At 39.2% G+C, this 18,981-nt stretch overlaps 1 protein-coding gene across 2 annotated transcripts in view; it reads right to left on the reverse strand.

The window, feature by feature from the left end:
• Positions 1 to 1,293: 1,293 nt before the first annotated feature.
• The window catches only part of gfra4b (GDNF family receptor alpha 4b), a 68,831-nt gene continuing 51,143 nt past the window's right edge, over positions 1,294 to 18,981 (reverse strand). For both annotated transcript variants that reach the window (XM_057851231.1, XM_057851232.1), the window contains exons 4-8: positions 17,606 to 17,951; positions 9,907 to 10,016; positions 9,160 to 9,294; positions 4,242 to 4,408; positions 1,294 to 2,582 (exon numbers count right to left, since the gene is read on the reverse strand). In XM_057851231.1, coding sequence (XP_057707214.1) covers positions 2,445 to 2,582; positions 4,242 to 4,408; positions 9,160 to 9,294; positions 9,907 to 10,016; positions 17,606 to 17,951 — 896 coding nt within the window. In that variant the 3' untranslated portion in view covers positions 1,294 to 2,444. The remainder of the gene's footprint in view (positions 2,583 to 4,241; positions 4,409 to 9,159; positions 9,295 to 9,906; positions 10,017 to 17,605; positions 17,952 to 18,981) is intronic.

Raw genomic sequence — 18,981 nt, forward strand, 5'->3', positions numbered from 1 at the left:
TCAGACAGCGGCTAGTTCGGGTGGCCCGTCAGCGGCGGTGACGTCGTCTGCCCGTCCGGCGTCAATCAGAATACGCCACGTTGAGAGGGGAGGCAGCCAGCTGGCGGACGCGGCGATCAGATGACAGTCTCAAAAAAGATAACAATTAAACGGCCAGGGCCATCACGCCACTCAGAAGTGCAGTGAGCAGCATGGGTAACAGTTAAATGTTAACATGGAAGATGGTTGGCCCTCTGGGTATGGAATTCAATTTAAAAAAGAATATAGATGGAAAAACTCTTCACTTCAGTGTTGCAACTGTTCAATTTTGCACATCAGATATTTTAAAGAAAAAGTCCTAGCCAAAGTTATTTTTATTTTGTTTTTCAAAATATCTACATTTCGGAATATTGTATTTTCTATTTTTGAGCAGAATTCTAGCCTTGTGTAGGCTAATTTTCCTATTGTTGAAAGCACAAATGTATTTTGTTTTCTTACTGTACCGAAAATGAACCGAACCGTGACCTCAAAACCGAGGTACCTACCGAACCGAGATTTTTGTGTACCGTTACACCCCTAATATTTACATATTATTTATATATTTACTTATTATTTATACATACATTTTATTGCTGACACCACGTTTCCGGTCATCAACATACCCCCCCCCCCCCCCCCCCAAAAGTCAAACTGTAACTATAAAATGTACGTAAAGGCTGGTTACAAACTGTAGAAGTGCTGGCTGTCTCGTTACCTGTAGGCTTTGCTCGAGTTGTGTCATGCTGTGCTGATCTTTGAATTGGATGTGGAGTTTTTGGCGGCAAAGTTTGCAATGGACGGATATACTTTTGTCATCTTCATTGGACAGAAACGTGAAGTAATGGCCTTATTTCCGGTGAGCAAATGCATCCGTTTGTGGTATCTCTCCTGCCTCTTTCATTGTTCGCGTCCTGATGAGGTAACTAGGCTACATTGTTTTGGCTGCAGACTCTCAGCGCTTAACCAGCATGGTAATACACGTGACAAGTTTTTTTTTTGTTTGTTTGTCCTCCCATGAAAAAACGTGACGTGATGTCACTCCCAAACTCATTCTATAACATTCTATATTCTACATAAAATTTGAGGCAATAACAAAATAGTACTGCACAGACACAAAGGAAACTAACTTTAATCAGATTACTGGTTTGGAAAAATGAACGCGTTAAGATTGCTCGTTACTGAAAGAAAGTAATCACATTACAATAACACGTTAATGACAACACTGCTGAACATAAATACATTCTGTTATAAAGATTATCAGAAAGTTATCCCCAAGTGTGTTTTCATATATCACAGCCATGTATACTAATTTTAAAGTCATTAAAAATAATGACTTGATGACACCTTGAAAACACCTTCTTAATCTATTGTAATTAACTTATTTAAAATGACACGCTTTTCTTACACCTGCATGAGTTAAGTGTTACGTTAAAAAAAAAAAAAAAAAAATTAATAAAATACAGGCAGCTGTTAATTAACTGACTTTATATTTTCTGCAGCAACATGTTTTGATTGTGTCTTTTCATGTTCCATTGAATTAAAGATTTGCTTTAAGATGAACACAAAACTGAGGAATTGAGAAGTTTATTTGCAGAAATTCGTTTCCAGAACAGAAAATACTTGAATGGAACCATTTCACATCTGTTAAATCTCTTTATGTGTATTTATGATGGCAAAGCATAATAAGTCTAACACTTCTCTTTGCTCAATCCTGCAGTGCCCACTCACACAATGAGAACTAGAAGGTTATTACACTCACAATTACTTTTTGTATAGCAGCCAGAGGTCTTAGGGAATTGTCTTTTGGGATGTGGCTGATAATCCCCTTTTAAGAGTGAGGGCATGTTTTATACTGTAGCTCCAGAGCTAACAAATAAAGTGAGAGTTTGACAAACGACGGTGGAGAGCATGATTGTGGTGTCAAGCTTTGTCTTATGCACTCTTTGCTGGACGCTGCTGCAGGACACTGAAGAATCAGGGCATCTGTCGACCACGTCGGAGTAAAATGTTGCTCTATTGTCTCTCCGGGACGTCCCCCTCCCCCTTTTTTTCCGTATTGATTAGAAATAATGGGCCTCTCGCAGTCACTTGAGGAGAGTGCTGTTAAAGGACTCTGTGTTCCAGCAGATCTTCAAACACTGACTCACAATAAGAGCTTTAGTTTCTATCTTCAACTTCATATCATACAAAGTATATATATATATAGACGTTGCTTAATCAGTCTTGCTCAATTGTGGCAGGTCTCCATAACAGCAACAACTATTGTATGTACAACTGTACACATCGACTTCCGTTAAGGATCCAACTACACCAAAATAGAAACGGAACTGCTGTACAAGAAAAGCAGGAGGAGGGACTAGCTGCACGATTTGTGAACTGCCTCCCTTCCACTTGGTGGCAGGAGAGGGAATAGACTCCCAAAGTCCTTAGTATCCACTACTGAAAAAGTGAAACAACAGAAGGCTGATAGCAGTTGAAGGCAGGAGGCCATGAAGGGATGCTGCATTTGGGAGGCTTTTGGACGATAAAGTGACTTGGCCCACCAGGAGTTCGTTTCCCATCGCCTGAGGGTGGGAGGGACAAAAACAGATCACAGATTGAATTACAGTGGAACGTCAAACGAAGATCTCCAAATGTGCTCACAGATGTGGACACCAGGATGACTCATTAATAGGTGATAATTTGTTTAATATACAGGTGGAAATTGTTTTAAACAACCGACGGATGGCACTTAGTATAGCAATATATATTGTATTATAATATTATAATATTGAAAATGATAGTTAAAACATTGCCTCTACTCCATTACGTTTTTTTTTCTTTGTTGTTGCTTTTTTTTTTTAATGGAACATTTTCATTTTGCACTACTTCCATTTTATTATTATACAATATACAGGTAGTCCCCGGTTTACGAACTAGTGCCGTTCCTATGCAGGCTAAGTAACCCGAATTTCCGCATAAATTGGAATTAACCCTTTAAGCACCCCCAAATACCTCTAAATATAAAAATAACTATCCAAAAGCAAGTACAGTGTATCACAAAAGTGAGTACACCCCTCACATTTCTGCAGATATTTAAGTATATCTTTTCATGGGACAACACTGACAAAAATGACACTTTGACACAATGAAAAGTAGTCTGTGTGCAGCTTATATAATAGAGTTAATTTATTTTCCCCTCAAAATAACTCAAGATATAGCCATTAATATTCAAACCCCTGGCAACAAAAGTGAGTACACCCCTTAGAAACTACATACATCCCTAAATGTCCAAATTGAGTAGTGCTTGTCATTTTCCCTCAAAAATGTCATGTGACTCGTTACAGGAGTGCTGTCAGCATTGCTGCAGAGATTGAAGAGGTGGGGGTTCAGCCTGTTAGTGCTCAGACCATACGCCGGACTCTACATCAAATTGGTGTGCATGGCTGTCACCCCAGAAGGAAGCCTCTTCTGAAGACGGTAAGCAAGAAAGCCCGCCCGTCTCATCAGACCATAGGACTTGGTTCCAGTAATCCATGTGCTTTGTTGACATGTCTTCAGCAAACTGTTTGTGGGCTTTCTGTTTAGGTGGCATCGCTGAGCCCGCGCTCACCCCCTGTTCCCAATCTGAAAGCAACACACGAAACTAACAGAAAGTAGAGCTAGCGTGGTGTCAGACACAAGTCTGAGTGCAACAAAAGAAAGTGGACCGCCGCACATGTAGCATATTGAAATACCAGATATGCATAGCAATTAGAGATCAACCATTTACATTTAATAAATAACTAAATTAAATGACAAATAATACACTGTAAGTACCATCACTACTGACAGGTGGCGGATGAGACACTCTTACGTGACTTAAAAAAAACAAAACAACTGACGACAAAACGGCGGACGAGACTCCAGGGTCGTAAAGTCGAAATCACGTAATTTGGGTACGTCGTAACCTGGGTACTACCTGTAACAAGACCCGCAATATGAAGAGCCCCTGCAATAATATGCACTGAGTCCTCCTGCGAATAGTTTAAATCCCGAAGTATAATTTTTGGGATTCTTTAATCTTCAGGTGTTGACTAGGGCATGTTCCTCAGCTCACTTTAAATTGTTTTCTTCGTACCTAAATTCCTTCAGAGTGTGCCAAAGCAAATCCTAGTGCGAATATACAAGGGGTTCACTGTTCCTACAGAACACCACAACAGTGAGGAACAACCGGGCACCAATAAAAAGTGAGAACCACGCACCTGTGTGGGTATTTTTGTATCTAGAATGTTCCGCCTGGTTACTGTGTTTTCCGGCGAGGAAGTGCTGCTCCTGTTTTCTCTTCCGCGGAGGGCGGGGCTGAGGGTGTTAGAATGGCCCGCCGTTGGCTGCTGGTCAGATTCGCTTCCAAATGCCTGGAGGGCATTCCCTGATGCAAGAGACAATAGGATCCTAAGCATTAATTAAAACTTCAGCCACGTCATTCTAGCTGTCTAACAGGCAACTCAAAAATGGAAGTCCTGCTGTTGTATTTTATTTCATTTGGTAAAAGTTTAATGATACTTTTGTTTACTTAGTATTTGGGATAAAAAGTGTTAACATATTCCTGAAAACATTGCCCACACAGTTGTGTTGTCTTACTAAAATTGGAGTTTAAAACTATATGTAAAAGTTTAAATCCTTCGTCTGATAGAATTGCAGTGAAATATCAAGAACAAAGGCAAAGTGGAAGGAACATGCAGACAACTTTGTTTGGCGACCACCTACTACCGGATGCTAGTAATTGTATAAAGATGCCTTCTCTGAAATAAGTTTATTTTTAATACCACACAGGAAACTTTTTAAAAACTCTTTAAATTGAAGTCACGTTAAATCATCTGAAAGTGTTGACATAGGTTTTGCAGTTCTAGTCAGCAAATGAGTTCAGCAGTTCACTTGGCTCAGAAGTTAAATCATACTATTTAATATCTGTGTAAGCTTTAGCGCATTTAGGCTACCTGTTTGCTTTTCCTGATGGGAAAATAGAGGCACCTATTTGAGGCAGGCAATTATTTATCTTAAATTGATGTTGCACCTGGCATCTATTTGGTGTAAAGTGTTTATGTTTTTAATGTTTTTAAATGACTAATATTCATAAGAATGTGGCCTTAGTTTTGACTTTACTGGCTGTGGGTCAACAGAATACGCAAAAAGCATCAGTATTCTCTCTAAGCCGCCCCACTGCACCTGCATCTCCACATCGGCCTCATTAACTCATAGAACCTTCTGACATGGCCAAACAACTCAGAGACTCTCTCTGTATCTTTTCTAGGCAGCAGGCCCGAGAGAGCTGCTCTCATTTGCCACGTTGAACTCAGCGAGCCTTTCTGCTCATTCACGAGTGCAAATTAGTGAGTGTATATTGAAACTGATTTGGAGAAACGTGTCCCAGAGAATTCATGCTAAGCTATTACATTGTCTTTCGCAGATGTAAGTTACAAGTAGCGACAAAATTGCTCCTTAAACAGCACCTGCTAATTGGTGTGAATGAATACTGCAATTACTTGCTCATTGTGTTGCAAAACATTTACAATGTCTAATTTGTCTCGTTCTGACAAATTATTAGGGTTGCGACATGACATATTTTGATTGTTTTTTCTCCCTCAATGTACACGTCTGTGTCAAGGCATCCCCTGACCTCTGTATGACTTGTGTTCCTTGTGTTAAATTTATACTGTATGATAATTCTCTTGCACTTATGATCTTCACTGCTTCAAGATTCCTCGTAACAAAAAGAACCTGTGCAAATTTGCTACACAGAGGCTTCTCAGGACTGTATCAAACTCTCCCGATAACATTGACTCCACTGTCACAAAATACACATATAGTGCAATATTTGGACTACTTCAGCCCCTAATGCTAGCACTACGTTCCACCTGAATCTTTTCCAGTTATTTTATCTTAAATGCTTGTTACACTACTATACAAAGCTGCGTAATAACATGTTACATACACTCCGTTATATTTACTTGAGTAACTTCTTGAGAAAAATGTACTTCAAAGAGAAGTTTTAATAAGCCATACTTTTCACTTTTACTTGAGTAGATTAGTGAAGAAGAAAGGCTAATCCTACTCCGCTACTAAGGGCTACACTAGTCGCTACATTTTTCACTCTTTATTCTACATATTACATTTTACTTTTTTTTTTTTTGCCAGAGACATAAAAATTGGCTATACCTGTTTTACCAATTATATTAAAAATAATCATAATATATTTTATTTGAAGGCGCCTTTCTGGCAGTCAAAATCACCGTACAATCATTTAAAAAACATTTAAACACATTTAAGAAAATACAATAAAGTATAGAACATTTAAGGTAGATTTTAATTGTTAAAGAGATGTAAAAACAATTATAAAAACTGTTATATAAAAATAAGTAGCAGAAAACTCAAAGACAAAGAAATGGGGATTATTGTGGAAAGGCGAGTCGCAACAGGTGAGTTTTGAGTTTGGATTGAAAAATGGGGAGTGAGTCGGTTTTCCTGATATCGGGTGGTAGTGAATTCCAAAGCCGGGGATCAGAGCGACTGAATTCTCTGCTCCCCATGGTGCTGAGGCGAGCAGGCAAGACAGACAGGTGTATGGAGATAGAGGATCTGATGGCACGGGAGGGAGTTGTAGTATGGAGGAGGTTGGACAGGTATGACAGAACGAGGTTGTGGATGGCCTTGAATGTGAGGAGGAGGAGAACTTTGAACTGGATGCGAAAGTAAATCGGCAGCCAATGAAGCTGGCGGAGGACTGGAATGATTGGGTGGATGAAGGGGCACGGGTTTTGATGAGATGGTGGAAGTGGTCAATCCAGGTAATGCTATTGATGAAAGAAAGGAAAGAAAGTGTACTGTTCAGGATGACACCCAGGCTCTTGACGTGGGGGGAGGGTAAAACAGTGGAGTTGTCGGTGGTGAGGTGATGGCTATGTGTTTTGGATATGTTGGATTTGGAGCCGATGAGGAGCATCTCGGTTTTACTCCTGTTGAGTTTGAGGAAATTGTGGGTGAGCCATTTTTTTTATTTCAGTGATACAGTCAGTCAGAAAGGTGGACGGGAGAAATGAGGAGGGTTCGGAAGTGAAGTAGAGCTGGGTATCATCGGCGTAACAGTGAAAGTTGATGTTGAATTTACAGAAAATGTTGCCAATGGGAAGGAGATAGATGATGAAAAATAGGGGCCCGAGGACAGAGCCCTGAGGCACACCAGAGGTAACGGTAACTATGAGGCGTCGCAACAATTATCACGACTCCATTGTACCAATGAGACTCAAGCTTGCCATTCTATGATCACGGTGGCCTGTTCAATCACGTAACATCTTTAAAACACCATGGAAAAATTAAATATTTGACACAGAGCGCCGCCATTAACATGACTCGAAAGCATGGATATTAATCTCTCCCCAAGTTTTTATCTGGCACCGAATGACAACAGAATACCAAAGATATTATCCTTTTAGCTTCATAGTAGGAAATGTTTTCTCCACTAGAGGGCACTCCTGCTCTTTGAGCGAATAATGCTTCATTTCTGTAGATTTTTTTTCTCTCGCTGAAATTCAATGATTTTTTTTTCCTCATATTTTTTGGGCTTAGTGTGGTTATGTATGAGGTTATAGAACAGTATAGTAATAATAACAGTTCATATAGATAACTTTGTGCTGAGAAAAAAAAATACCATTGTTGTTTTTTTAAAAAAATAAATAAATATATAAAACATTGTAGGCAGTTACTCAAAATGTTACTCATTACTTGAGTATTGTTTTCACCAAACACCCAAACACTTCATTACTTGTACATGAGAAAATTGTTTGGGTGACTACTTTTACTTCAGTAATATTATTTTAAAGTAACGCTACTCATGCTTGAATTAAAAAAAATTCTACTGTACCCACCTCTGCTACCATAGTATAGTACCAAAATGAAGAACTACAATTCAGTGTTTAACAAATGAGAAAGATTGATACACAAGCCTTTGGAGAGTGCTCTTTTTACTGAAATCAAGAGGCAATCTGATTTTCCAAAATGGCTACCTGACTATATGTCCTATCTTTAGCCAAACCCCAACAAAGCTGGTGTGACCATAACTATCCATTGTGTTGACCAGTTGGTCCCTATGTGATCTCTGGCTAAATTTAATGGTGTGCACTAGATACAACAAGGCAAGACATGAAACAAGAAGGCTCAACAGACAGTATAGTACACATCTAAGACATAAGGTATGGGCAGCACTAATTTAATTCAGCTGAAGTCATCTTTACTAAAGATGTGCCAAAGAGGCCGATAGATTTTACACCTGTGCAGATAGTATGGTATGATTATAAATACTAAAATAATAATAATAATGATAAAAATTATGATAATGACAAAAATGAGGTTGAATCCTTGGACATCTAATATTTCTTCACATGATTAGGATATAGTTTAGAAAATCTCATGAATTGCACACTCAAGCAAATATAATGTTTCATGAGAAAAAACTAACATTTGTCCGGATGGACTGGCAAATCTGATATTCAATCTCACCATCAAATCATACATGTATTATTAGTGACAGTCCAAGGGCTGATGTTGAACGGGTGAAAAATAGATGAATACATACAGTAATTAAAAGAAACAGTGAGATACAGAGTATATTTAATCATGTCTAAAGCAAAGAAACGCGGGGGATGTTTGATTAAAATGCACTTGTGTCTAAGCATGCTGGCAAACATCTGTCCACTCCACAGCCTCCTGTGGGCTCTATCTTATCACAACAGTGCCTGTTTTTCTGTGTCATCTAGTCTGGACACATCATGGCACACATTATTAATTTAACTCACTTTGGTGAGTAAACATCATATTTCTAATTCGAGGAAAGGTTTTACATTCACCACCAGCCGTTAACTGCAATAATACATGGCCTGTTAGACTTTTGCCAATTTGTCAAATAGATTCTTTTCAAAAATGACATCAGAACCAACCTGCTGAGAGTAATTGGGTTATACAGTTTTGAATTTATAACTGTATAATTATATTTAATCATTCAAAAGTAATCTGAGTTAAAAGGGAAACTGATACAAAATCACTCAAAAGTTGCGCTGGTTTAACAAGGACTTTTATCATAAAACCTGTTTCCCAAGCAACATGAGTAGTGTACAAAGTGCCACTCACGCAGACAGATGTTGTCTGTGAAGAAGCCCAGAAAATCTTCGCATTCTTGTCTCTGGTTGCCGCTGGCCGAGCAGGAGCACCACGGCGCCACACTAGATGTGGTGTTGTCGATGTAGTTGGGTGTGATTGTGCTTCCTGTTGAGAAACGGCAGCTAGGTCAGCCTGCGTTATGTTTGCTGCCTGTACAGCTTTTATTTTTGTTCGCATTCCAAAACACCCACTTCATGCACAAGCTTTGACAATTCAGCTTTGCACTCCTGCTTTTTCACGCTCAGGTCACACAAGTCTCCAGCCATTAGATATATATATTTTTTGTGGCAACACAGTGGAGGTGGAATTTTGGGTGCTTTAATAAATAAATACAAGCCAAGTGTGTGTTTGTGATGTGGGGCACCGAGTGCATGAAGTTATTCTTTCTCCTCTCTGTGATGTGTGGAGAAACTGATGGCTCTTTATTTTCTTTCGAAAGTGTTACAAAATCAAAAAAGGCTAGTTTAATTCAATAAGCACACCTGTCATGCTGCTGTCTGGATGTTGTTTGTGTAAAACATTTTTGAGGAGTCATTTACTTCTGTTGCTTACTCATTATCAACAGAAATAGCTCTCACCTTCCCGTAGCTGCACAAATCTCCCCGCCGTACTCTCACACAACATATGTTGTTGTCATAGGTATTTATACAGCCTTTGCATCTTTGTCCCATCCTTCCATCTGTTCCTCCTACTCCACTGTAAGTTACATACACTTACCTATGAGTCCTGTGTAGGCGAGGAGGCAGGCACCATAGTTTCTTTGCTTGCAACCACTAGTAGACACTTCAGAGGGTTCGCAGTCATAGTGAAATTGTGCCAGACGAGACCTAGAGAAAAGAGAATGATTTTGCTTAGGAAAAACAAGATAAATCATTGTATTTAGCTGTTTTTCCCCCTTACCAGTTCCCACTATGCTGTCATTTAACTTATCCCACCCACATTTAAAAAATATATGTAACAAAAATACTATTGGTTTACATAGTAAGTAGGGTTGGGAATCTCTGGCATAAAGCCGATTCGATATTTATCTAGATACACAGGTTACGATCTGATTAAAAAACAATACATTTTTATGGCCGAGCGATTCGATACGATTCGATACAGTTTAAGAACGATACGGCTTGATACAGAGTGAAAACGATACGATAGTAAACATTTGTTGTGTGTGTTCGTACAGTATTTTAAACATAAAAAAAGACCACATTTCTAATAGCAAAATTAAACAACATTTCATACCAATGTTATGTTTTATTTTTTTATGAAAAAAAAAAATAAGGCTTACTATATGACCGTCATTTTGTTGGATGGGATTGATAATAAAACTCCAGTGACAGACAATAATGAAGTGCAATAATTCAATTACTGTATTTCCTGGTGTTTTGAACACAAGAGGTAAGTAATTTAAGTGCAAACTTTTAACGTAAACATCTTACAAACAAAAAATATTAATTATATGCAGCAGGTCTAGAAAAAAAAAAAGAATTAAACCCACAATGCTATCATAAATAAATAATAAATTATGCTTTACCACTGGTATAATTGGGGGAATAAAAATATGGCATTTTAGACGGACAGGTCAATAATAGAGATGCACGATAATATCGGTCACCGATAATTATCGGCCGATAATGGCAATTATGACGTCACACAGATAATCCAGATAAAAAGAAATTCTACCGATAATGCAATCCGATAATTATATACTTGCTTTCGCCTCCAAATGTGCGCAATCAACAGTTTTGTCCAATTCTGCTAGTTTTAAGGAGGTGTTTTTGCAGTGTAGTAATGTGATGTATGTTAGGAATGGCTTACTTTTAAAGGCATTTTTGTGCATCTTGGGTGTTTACTCTCTAAGTAATTGTTGCCAAAAGCTTACCATTACACAATGTCATTGCCATTGTTTAGCTGTTGGAATTTACTACTAAAAAATAGCACTAAATTACATTTTTGAACAGTAACATTTGGTCTTTGGATACGTTAAAATTTTCCATACATATTTGAATAGAATTATCGGCGTGACATTATCGGTTATCGGGTGGAAGGGTCAGGAAATTATCGGTTATCGATATCGGTTGAAAAATGTATTATCGTGCATCACTAGTCAATAATCATTACTTTAACCTTATACACTGCAAAGTCTTTCACTTATGCCTGTGTTTCCACATTTTTTACTCCTCATCACTGTCCATATATTTTTTGAAGGGCAGATTTTTTTTCTTGAGGAAGATCAACTAATCCACATGTTCATGTTTAAGTAGACTGTGTTTCGTGGAAAAAAATTTCCAGAGGGTCGTGCTGCCCTTTCCAACACTGTAGTGAGTTATTTTTCAGGGTTAAAAACTCACGATCTCTGTACCGCTCCACACTTCACACTAGCTCTGTCCCATGCGGACAGATCTTGCTGCCTTCCTCACTTCAAAGTCCGACTTTTGTTTTCCTGGGTGCGTTGAAAATCAATCGCTGGACGTCGCTGGCGTCGGTGCTCAAACTGTCCATTGTTTTAGCATGTTGCTTCGTTGCCACTACTAGTTTCGTTTTGGAAAACCCTACGGAGCGTGTGTTACAGTGGTTTTGTTAGCTCTCGCGTTGTTATGACACGCCCGTGACGATCGGGTAATCACGGCGACTAGTAGCGGGTCTGCCGAAATGCATTGGAAGTTGAGGCAACCACGACCGTGAGTTGGGCTTGTCCATATTATACCATGTGTGCGGTCTCAATCTAAGTGCGCTGTGTGGTGAATGACACAAGCGCAGCATGTGAGGGAAAAGCTAAATTATTATCATTTTAAGCAATGCATTGAACTAGGCATTAGAAGCCGATTCTAGTGCCCGCAATAGCCGAATTCTGTCTCTACTGTCGGTTCATTGAATATTTAATGGCTAATTACTGTCGAATGGTAACTTTACTATCGATACAGCTGTATCTCTCACCTGTAAAACCGGATATCCGGTCGTATCGGTTTATCGTTCTCAAGCTTAATAGTAAGGCAGAACACAATGGACGATAATGTGTATGTGGGAAAAAAAGAAAAAATATATTTCCCCACCAACCCTGTAGACCTGGAATCATTAGTAAAACCCGCTGAGTGTAATGGTGCCTTGGAAAAATAATGACTATGACCAGAGATTGCAATGAACGATAACTCTGATCCATCTGGCTCTTTATCTGTGTTTAATATTTAATGTGCTATTCCAAGAGGCTCTCAGGGGTGTTCAAAGCAATGATGGAGGTTGGGTTGGGCTTGGAGGTAAAACAATGGGACAGTTGGTTGACTGAATAGCTGTTTATTCAGTTTTTAAGGGGGAAAAAAACCCAAAAAATTAAGTGTACAGATACTGTGATGGTCCCACATCAGACACCATGCTCTTACTCAATTCTCTGTATATATCTGAAAGTTAATCATACATGCCACCTGTCTGAATTTTTTTCTGGCGCAGACCTGGAATCCTGACACCAATTTGTGACTGAGCTTGGAGGATTAGTACATTAAAAACAGATTAGAAACAGGTTTAATGGGTTGAAAAGGCTTCATGCTGATCAAAGCAATGTACAGCTACATAGTTTCCTTAGAATGGCAGCCAGAACGCATACACAACCATCACACTCACTGCCCTTCTGGAGATTGCTGCCTGCTGTGATTCCTATCCATCTCTTAATAGATTCCTCGCTGACCACTAAGGACGAATTGCGTCAGCCAGATTTGTATTAAAATGGTTGGACTAAAAACATGTATACTGGCCAAAAAAAGTAACGACCAAGACTATTGCCATGGTTATCAGATTATGTACAAAGTAGTAGTTACACTTGACCTATTAGACACCTTGAACCCCATCTGAAGGTGTGCACATGTGCCTCATTCCAATCATCAGTGTTGTCACGGATTACTTAAAAAAGTAATTTAATTACTGATTACACCTCAAAAAAGTAATCTAGTTATTTTACTGATTACTTTGATATCAAAGTAACTAAGTTACTTTAAAAGTAACTTATCAGTTACTTTTTACCAGTTTTTCTCCTTTCGGTGCCTCAACAAAAATGACAACAGAAAAATGTCATCGCATGTAATTGAATTTTTCACATAAGGCTCAATCTTTGAGTTAGTGGGGGTTTAATTAGTCGATGGAGTTGATTTCAACCACCATTGACTCCCGCTAGCTTAGCCACTCCGGAGCCTGAAACTAAAAAAATAACTGACAAACTGAATGGAATTTGTTCAAATCCACTCCAACAACTAATTAAACCGCCGCTGACTCCAAGATTAGGCCTAATGTAAACAATTCTGAACTTCCCCTTTAAAATAAAGACCTAGCCGTTAAAATGTTGTCTATAAAATTTTTAAAACAATAAAACAACCAACAAAAATTAATGAAATGAACAACAATCCTACAACATATTTCGTAATGGTTCAAAATCATTTTTCCAACAGATCATGTGACTAGCACCTTAGAGACTATCCTTTGCTTTGCTTAGCCAAAACTACACCTGAGGCGGCAAGATGGATATGTAGAATTAAGCTTAAACGCCAATAAGCTTTTAAACGCTACCAACAACAACTGAGCTCAAACAGTTGAGTGAACACGAACAGTGTCAAATGTGTATACATATATATACACTATAGGCCAAAATTCTGGAGACACCTCAAAGGTGGATACTTTGAAGAATGTAGAATATAAAACCTGTTTTCAGTTATTTCACTTTTTTTTGCCATTTCACATGTTCGTTAATAGTTTTGATGTCTTCAGTGAGAATTTACAATAGTAATAAAAATATATAAAATGCAAAAATGATGAGGTGTGTCCAAACTTTTGACTTTTGTGTCAGAGTCATCAACATGTTTTGCCCCCAGGCCCACTAAAGTAAAATTCCGCCTATGGTTACAAACTGTAACTATAAAATGTACGTAAAGACTGGTTAAAAACTGGAGAAGTGCTGGCTGTCTCGTCACCTGTAGGCTTTGTTTCGAGTTTTGTCGCTTGTGCTGTAATTCCAAGGGTTTCTTGAATTGGATGTCGAGTTTTTAGAGGTCGACAGTCTTTTTGAGCGCATAGTTTGCAACACACAGAGATATTTTTGTCATCTTTACTGGACAGAAATGTGAAGTAATGGCTGTATTTCCAGTGAACTGATAGCATTCTGACGAGGCAGCGAGGCTATGTTGTTGACCGCCGTGGCAGACAGAGCTCGCATGGTAATACACGTGACCCATTTTTTTTTCCCGATGAGAAAATGTGAGATGTGATGTCACTCCCAAACTCGAGCAATATTTTTTATTCAAATGCTCTTCGTACATGACTACAGTATTCTTCATTCTACTTACAATATTAGGCAACAACAAAATCGTAACGTACAGGCAGTGAGGAAACTAACTTTAATCAGATTACTGGCTTGGGAAAATGAACGCGTTAGATTGCTCGTTACTGAAAGAAAGTAATCAGATTACAGTAACGCGTTACTGACAACACAGCCAATTATCTTTGTGTCTCACCATCGCAGGATTGATCACACAAGCTTCACACGTCCAAAGGTACGGTGGCCGAGAGGTGTCAGGCGAAATGCAAAGTCCAAACACTTTGCAAATAGAAGAAAAGCACGAACCCCAATTGTAAACGCTTTGCAAAAGAAAAAAGCACAAATGCAAACTGCCACAACACGATCCCCAATTCCTAAAGCGCGATTGCAAATTGGCAAAAGCACGTACCCCAATTGCCACAGCACGACAGCAAATGGCTCGAAGCACGAATGCAAACTGCCACAACACGATCCCCAATTCCTAAACCGCGATTGCAAATTGGCAAAAGCCCGAATCCCAACTGCCACAACACAACAGAAAATAGCTCGTAGCACAACAGCAAACGGCTCACAGCACAGCAGCAAAACCACGTAACACAACAGCAAGTGGATGACCCGGAAGTTTGAAAAAAAAAAAAAAAAAAAAAAAAAGGACGACACTTTATACGTGCTTTGTGACCATCTATACGGAGCTCCATGAAGTTGCCCTCCACCCCCCATCAGACGCAAATTTGTATAAAAATTATGTCAATCGTTTGTGCTGCAATGGTTTTGTTGATATAGTATTATGCTTTTATAGAGATATTAATTTCGAGTGGTGACGTCACTCGTAGGTTTTCCTCAGTTTAGCTACCGCGGCTAATGGAGCGTACCAACTCTTTCAATAACAGAGGGATGTCCTAATAACTAGCACGAGCATAACACAAATTCGGGCCCATTTTGCAGTAAATTGGGGGGCTTGAAATATTGATTTCGATGATGATGTCCCTCTAAGCCCCCAATTTACTGCAAAGTGGACCCGAATTTGTGCTATGTTATGTTTTTTTAGAAAAAAAAAAAAAATTGCACTTAATAACTTAAGCATTTAGGCAAATGAAAACTTTTCCCCTCATAGCTTCTGCTATGGTGTTCCATAGGGATGCAACGATACAGTTAAGTCACGGTCCGGTCCGATTTTCGATAAGGGGGACACGATTTTTTATTCGATTCAAAACATTTAATGCAGTGGGAAAAAACAATAAAAATAACAATTGTATTTTTTGTTTCAGTTTCGTTTTTTTGCTAACGGGCAAAAATTAAATTGCCATCATATAAACATGCATTTTAGTGCATATTATTTATGTGCTTACTGACAAATTTTGTAAAAAAGTGCTGAGAACTATCTTTACTGTTTGTAAAGTGAGGCAGGCACACTGTTGATTGCTACAGCAGCTAGGTATACTACATGAGCAAAACATCCTATTTGTGGTCCGAATCCATCTGTGCCACGTATTGAATTAACAAAATTTGCAGCATTATCTATAGTCACTGATATGGATTGATTTGGCCTGCTTAACTTCCATTCAGTCATGGCTGTTTATAATTCATCGATGTAGTATATGGACTACGTGTCCCATAATCACTCTGGGCTCACGTCGCCAATGGCATGGGACGTACAAAATCTAGTTTGCGATTTCATTATATCTAGTGTGTGCACGCATTAAAAAAGTTAGCAAACGCCACAGAAGTCACGTCTGCTCATTACTACACAACACCAGCATATGACAATCGACTTTCATAATCAGGACGGGTTTGAAGCACAGCGCTCTTAATTTGCTACTCATTGTTCATCATGTCTATTCAGCTGTCTGTTGTCAAAGCAAGGTTGTTCGTAGCAGCCAAGTCGGTAACAATGTTTTGGCGGACTTGGTTGTAAATATCCTGAAGCGCACACAACAGTGATGTTGTTTTTTGCATGTGATGCGGGAGTGAGAAAGAGACGATGAAGTGTTGTTACTGCCGTGTGTTAATTAAAACAAAAGTTGTCAGCACGTCGTGTGTTTGATATCATTGCCAGAGAAACACACTTAATAGGACACCTTGCAGCTTCCTTTTTAATGCTGTCCCCATAATAATGATCTGCTACATCATAAATCACTTTGTGACTTTCCACCTCCATGATGAAACGTTCTTCGTCCATGTTCGCTGGTGTTTAACCCGTTAATAAGACACTGGGCTGTTGACTCCAGCCCTGGATCCGCCCATTTTGACGGATGTGTCTCCAGCAAATATAGAAAAGCGCCTAAACCATTCGGCGGGCTCCGGCACGCCGGAGATGGTCCGCAGTCAATCTAGAGCACTAAGGCGACCGGTATACGTTGGATAACAATAGGTTATAATGGGAACGGATTGGCTACGGCGCTATGTTTTGCCGGACCTGGAACGAAGATGTATTTTGCGTAGTTGGTAACAAGGAATCCTAACTTTTAACAGAACATCTGCCGCACATGCGCAAGCACGTGTGCGCGAGGCGATAAATCACAGCGGAAAAATTACCGCCTTCATTTTTATTTATCGTGCGATAAATGGAATTATTGCATATTGCGACAGGCTTAGGTGTCACCTGTCATAAAGGTCCTCTGTCTGGCTACACTACAGATTTCACACTTCTCACTTCTTCTAGTTGGAAAAATACACTCCAACCTCAACACCAAAAAGCCAGGACCCTTGCATAGCGGCATAACCATAATGCCCTTTGTTGTTGATAATGGAATGTTTACAGTTTCTGAATTCCAGTTTGTTTAAAAGACTTTTTGTACAACATTCAGATGTTATGAATTTTAAGCACAGTAGAAGATTGATTAGCACACTGTATTTTCTCAATGTTTCCAGTTAAACAAAAACCATTTACTATGTATTTATAGCTGGTACCTGGACCAAGTTGTGATAACAAAAATGTGGTTTGGATTTTGGATGTTATAAGGTTGCTGCTATCTGCTCCTCAGGAATGAGTTGATTGCAGAGAAGGATGGTGGAAGAAATAGTTGTGCTTGTCATGTACTACGATCCTCTTATGGAAACAATCTTTTTTAAGCATTACAAAAAAAAAAAAACATATCCCGAAGATTAATTAATTTTTGTTCTAACTTGCAAACGTAGTCAGCCTCGCAGATCCTCCTCTGCGTAATGCAGCTGGGCTTTTCCACACTTTCATAGGAGCAACTGGGAACGATGGTCTGCCTGCGACGTTCCGCACAGGCTGTGTCCGTGCAGGGGCAAAAGAGAAGCTCATGCGTATGGTCGGCAGGGACACGGTCAAAGAACCTGCGCAGGGCTTTGTTGCATTTCATTTTGTTGCACAGGCCTGATTTTGTGGTGGGTTTGATGCAAGCCGAGACATATTCTGTGCGCAGCTTCTGGCACAAGTCGTCCACGTTACAAGCTTTGGCCGCATCCAAGCAGCGGTTCACAGTTGCCATGCCAACATCAGAATCTATGAACACAAAAAAGTTAGGACAAAATGTATTTTGTTACTTCATATTCAATGGATATTGATGCAGAGTTTGGTCGGAATAAAATGTTTTGTAAAGTTAATCCCAACTGAATATCAGTCAATTTCAATTCAATCCAACACAACAAGCATTTTCATAACAATACTCTTTCACAGCTCAGCTTGAAGAAGGGTGTAATGGAAAAGGTGCACAGTGGACCCTCATGATACGAGCACCTCACCTTACGAGTTTTTCACGATAAAAGCATCATTTGGTGAGAAAATGAGTCTCATTATGCAGCAAATTTTCACCGAATGAACGCCAGAAAAAAACCTCTCTCATTTGATGTCTCTGAGTGCGTAAGAGTTCTCTTTTTCGCTTGTGTCTCAGCGTCCCGCTACAGGGCATACAAGCATGTCGCATCAACAGATGCCGCTCATCCTCGTCTTATTTTGTATCGAAGTAGATCCAAATCTTTTGTGCTTACAAATGAATCTCAAACATGTCCCCAGGAAAATGGCAACCAAAGACAGTGGTGACAAGAGAATTGACAGAAAGCAAAACAATAATAAAACATGAACAGAGTGTGTGTATTAGCTTAATAAAGAATATAAGCTCGACTGACTCACACTTCTGCTACGTCGCTAGAAGACTCCAGCGCACATGGTAAGTGCTTGTACATAAATAGTATTGTTTTTATACTTTAATTTTCTTTTTCAGATTATTTAGCCTTAAATTATCGTTTGGGGTAGAGCTGTCAAATTTATGGCGTTAATGGGCGGTAATTAATTTTTTTAATTAATCACGTTAAAATATTTGACGCAATTAACGCTTACACGGAATGACCCACATTAAGAGCAAAAAGGCAGAGAAATGCGTGTGGACACAGGCGTTCATTGAACTGCACCTTTTATTGGCTTAACCTTTGGCAGCTACTACTAACAGTCATGGTTCCCCAGCTTCTCATCATGCATTTGAGCGGAGCAAGAAACCATCTTTTTCTTAACTCACTTAATTGAACACAACCCAGAA

The sequence above is a fragment of the Corythoichthys intestinalis genome, chromosome 11, assembly GCF_030265065.1.
Source record: "Corythoichthys intestinalis isolate RoL2023-P3 chromosome 11, ASM3026506v1, whole genome shotgun sequence".
NCBI classification, from domain to species: Eukaryota; Metazoa; Chordata; class Actinopteri; order Syngnathiformes; family Syngnathidae; genus Corythoichthys; species Corythoichthys intestinalis.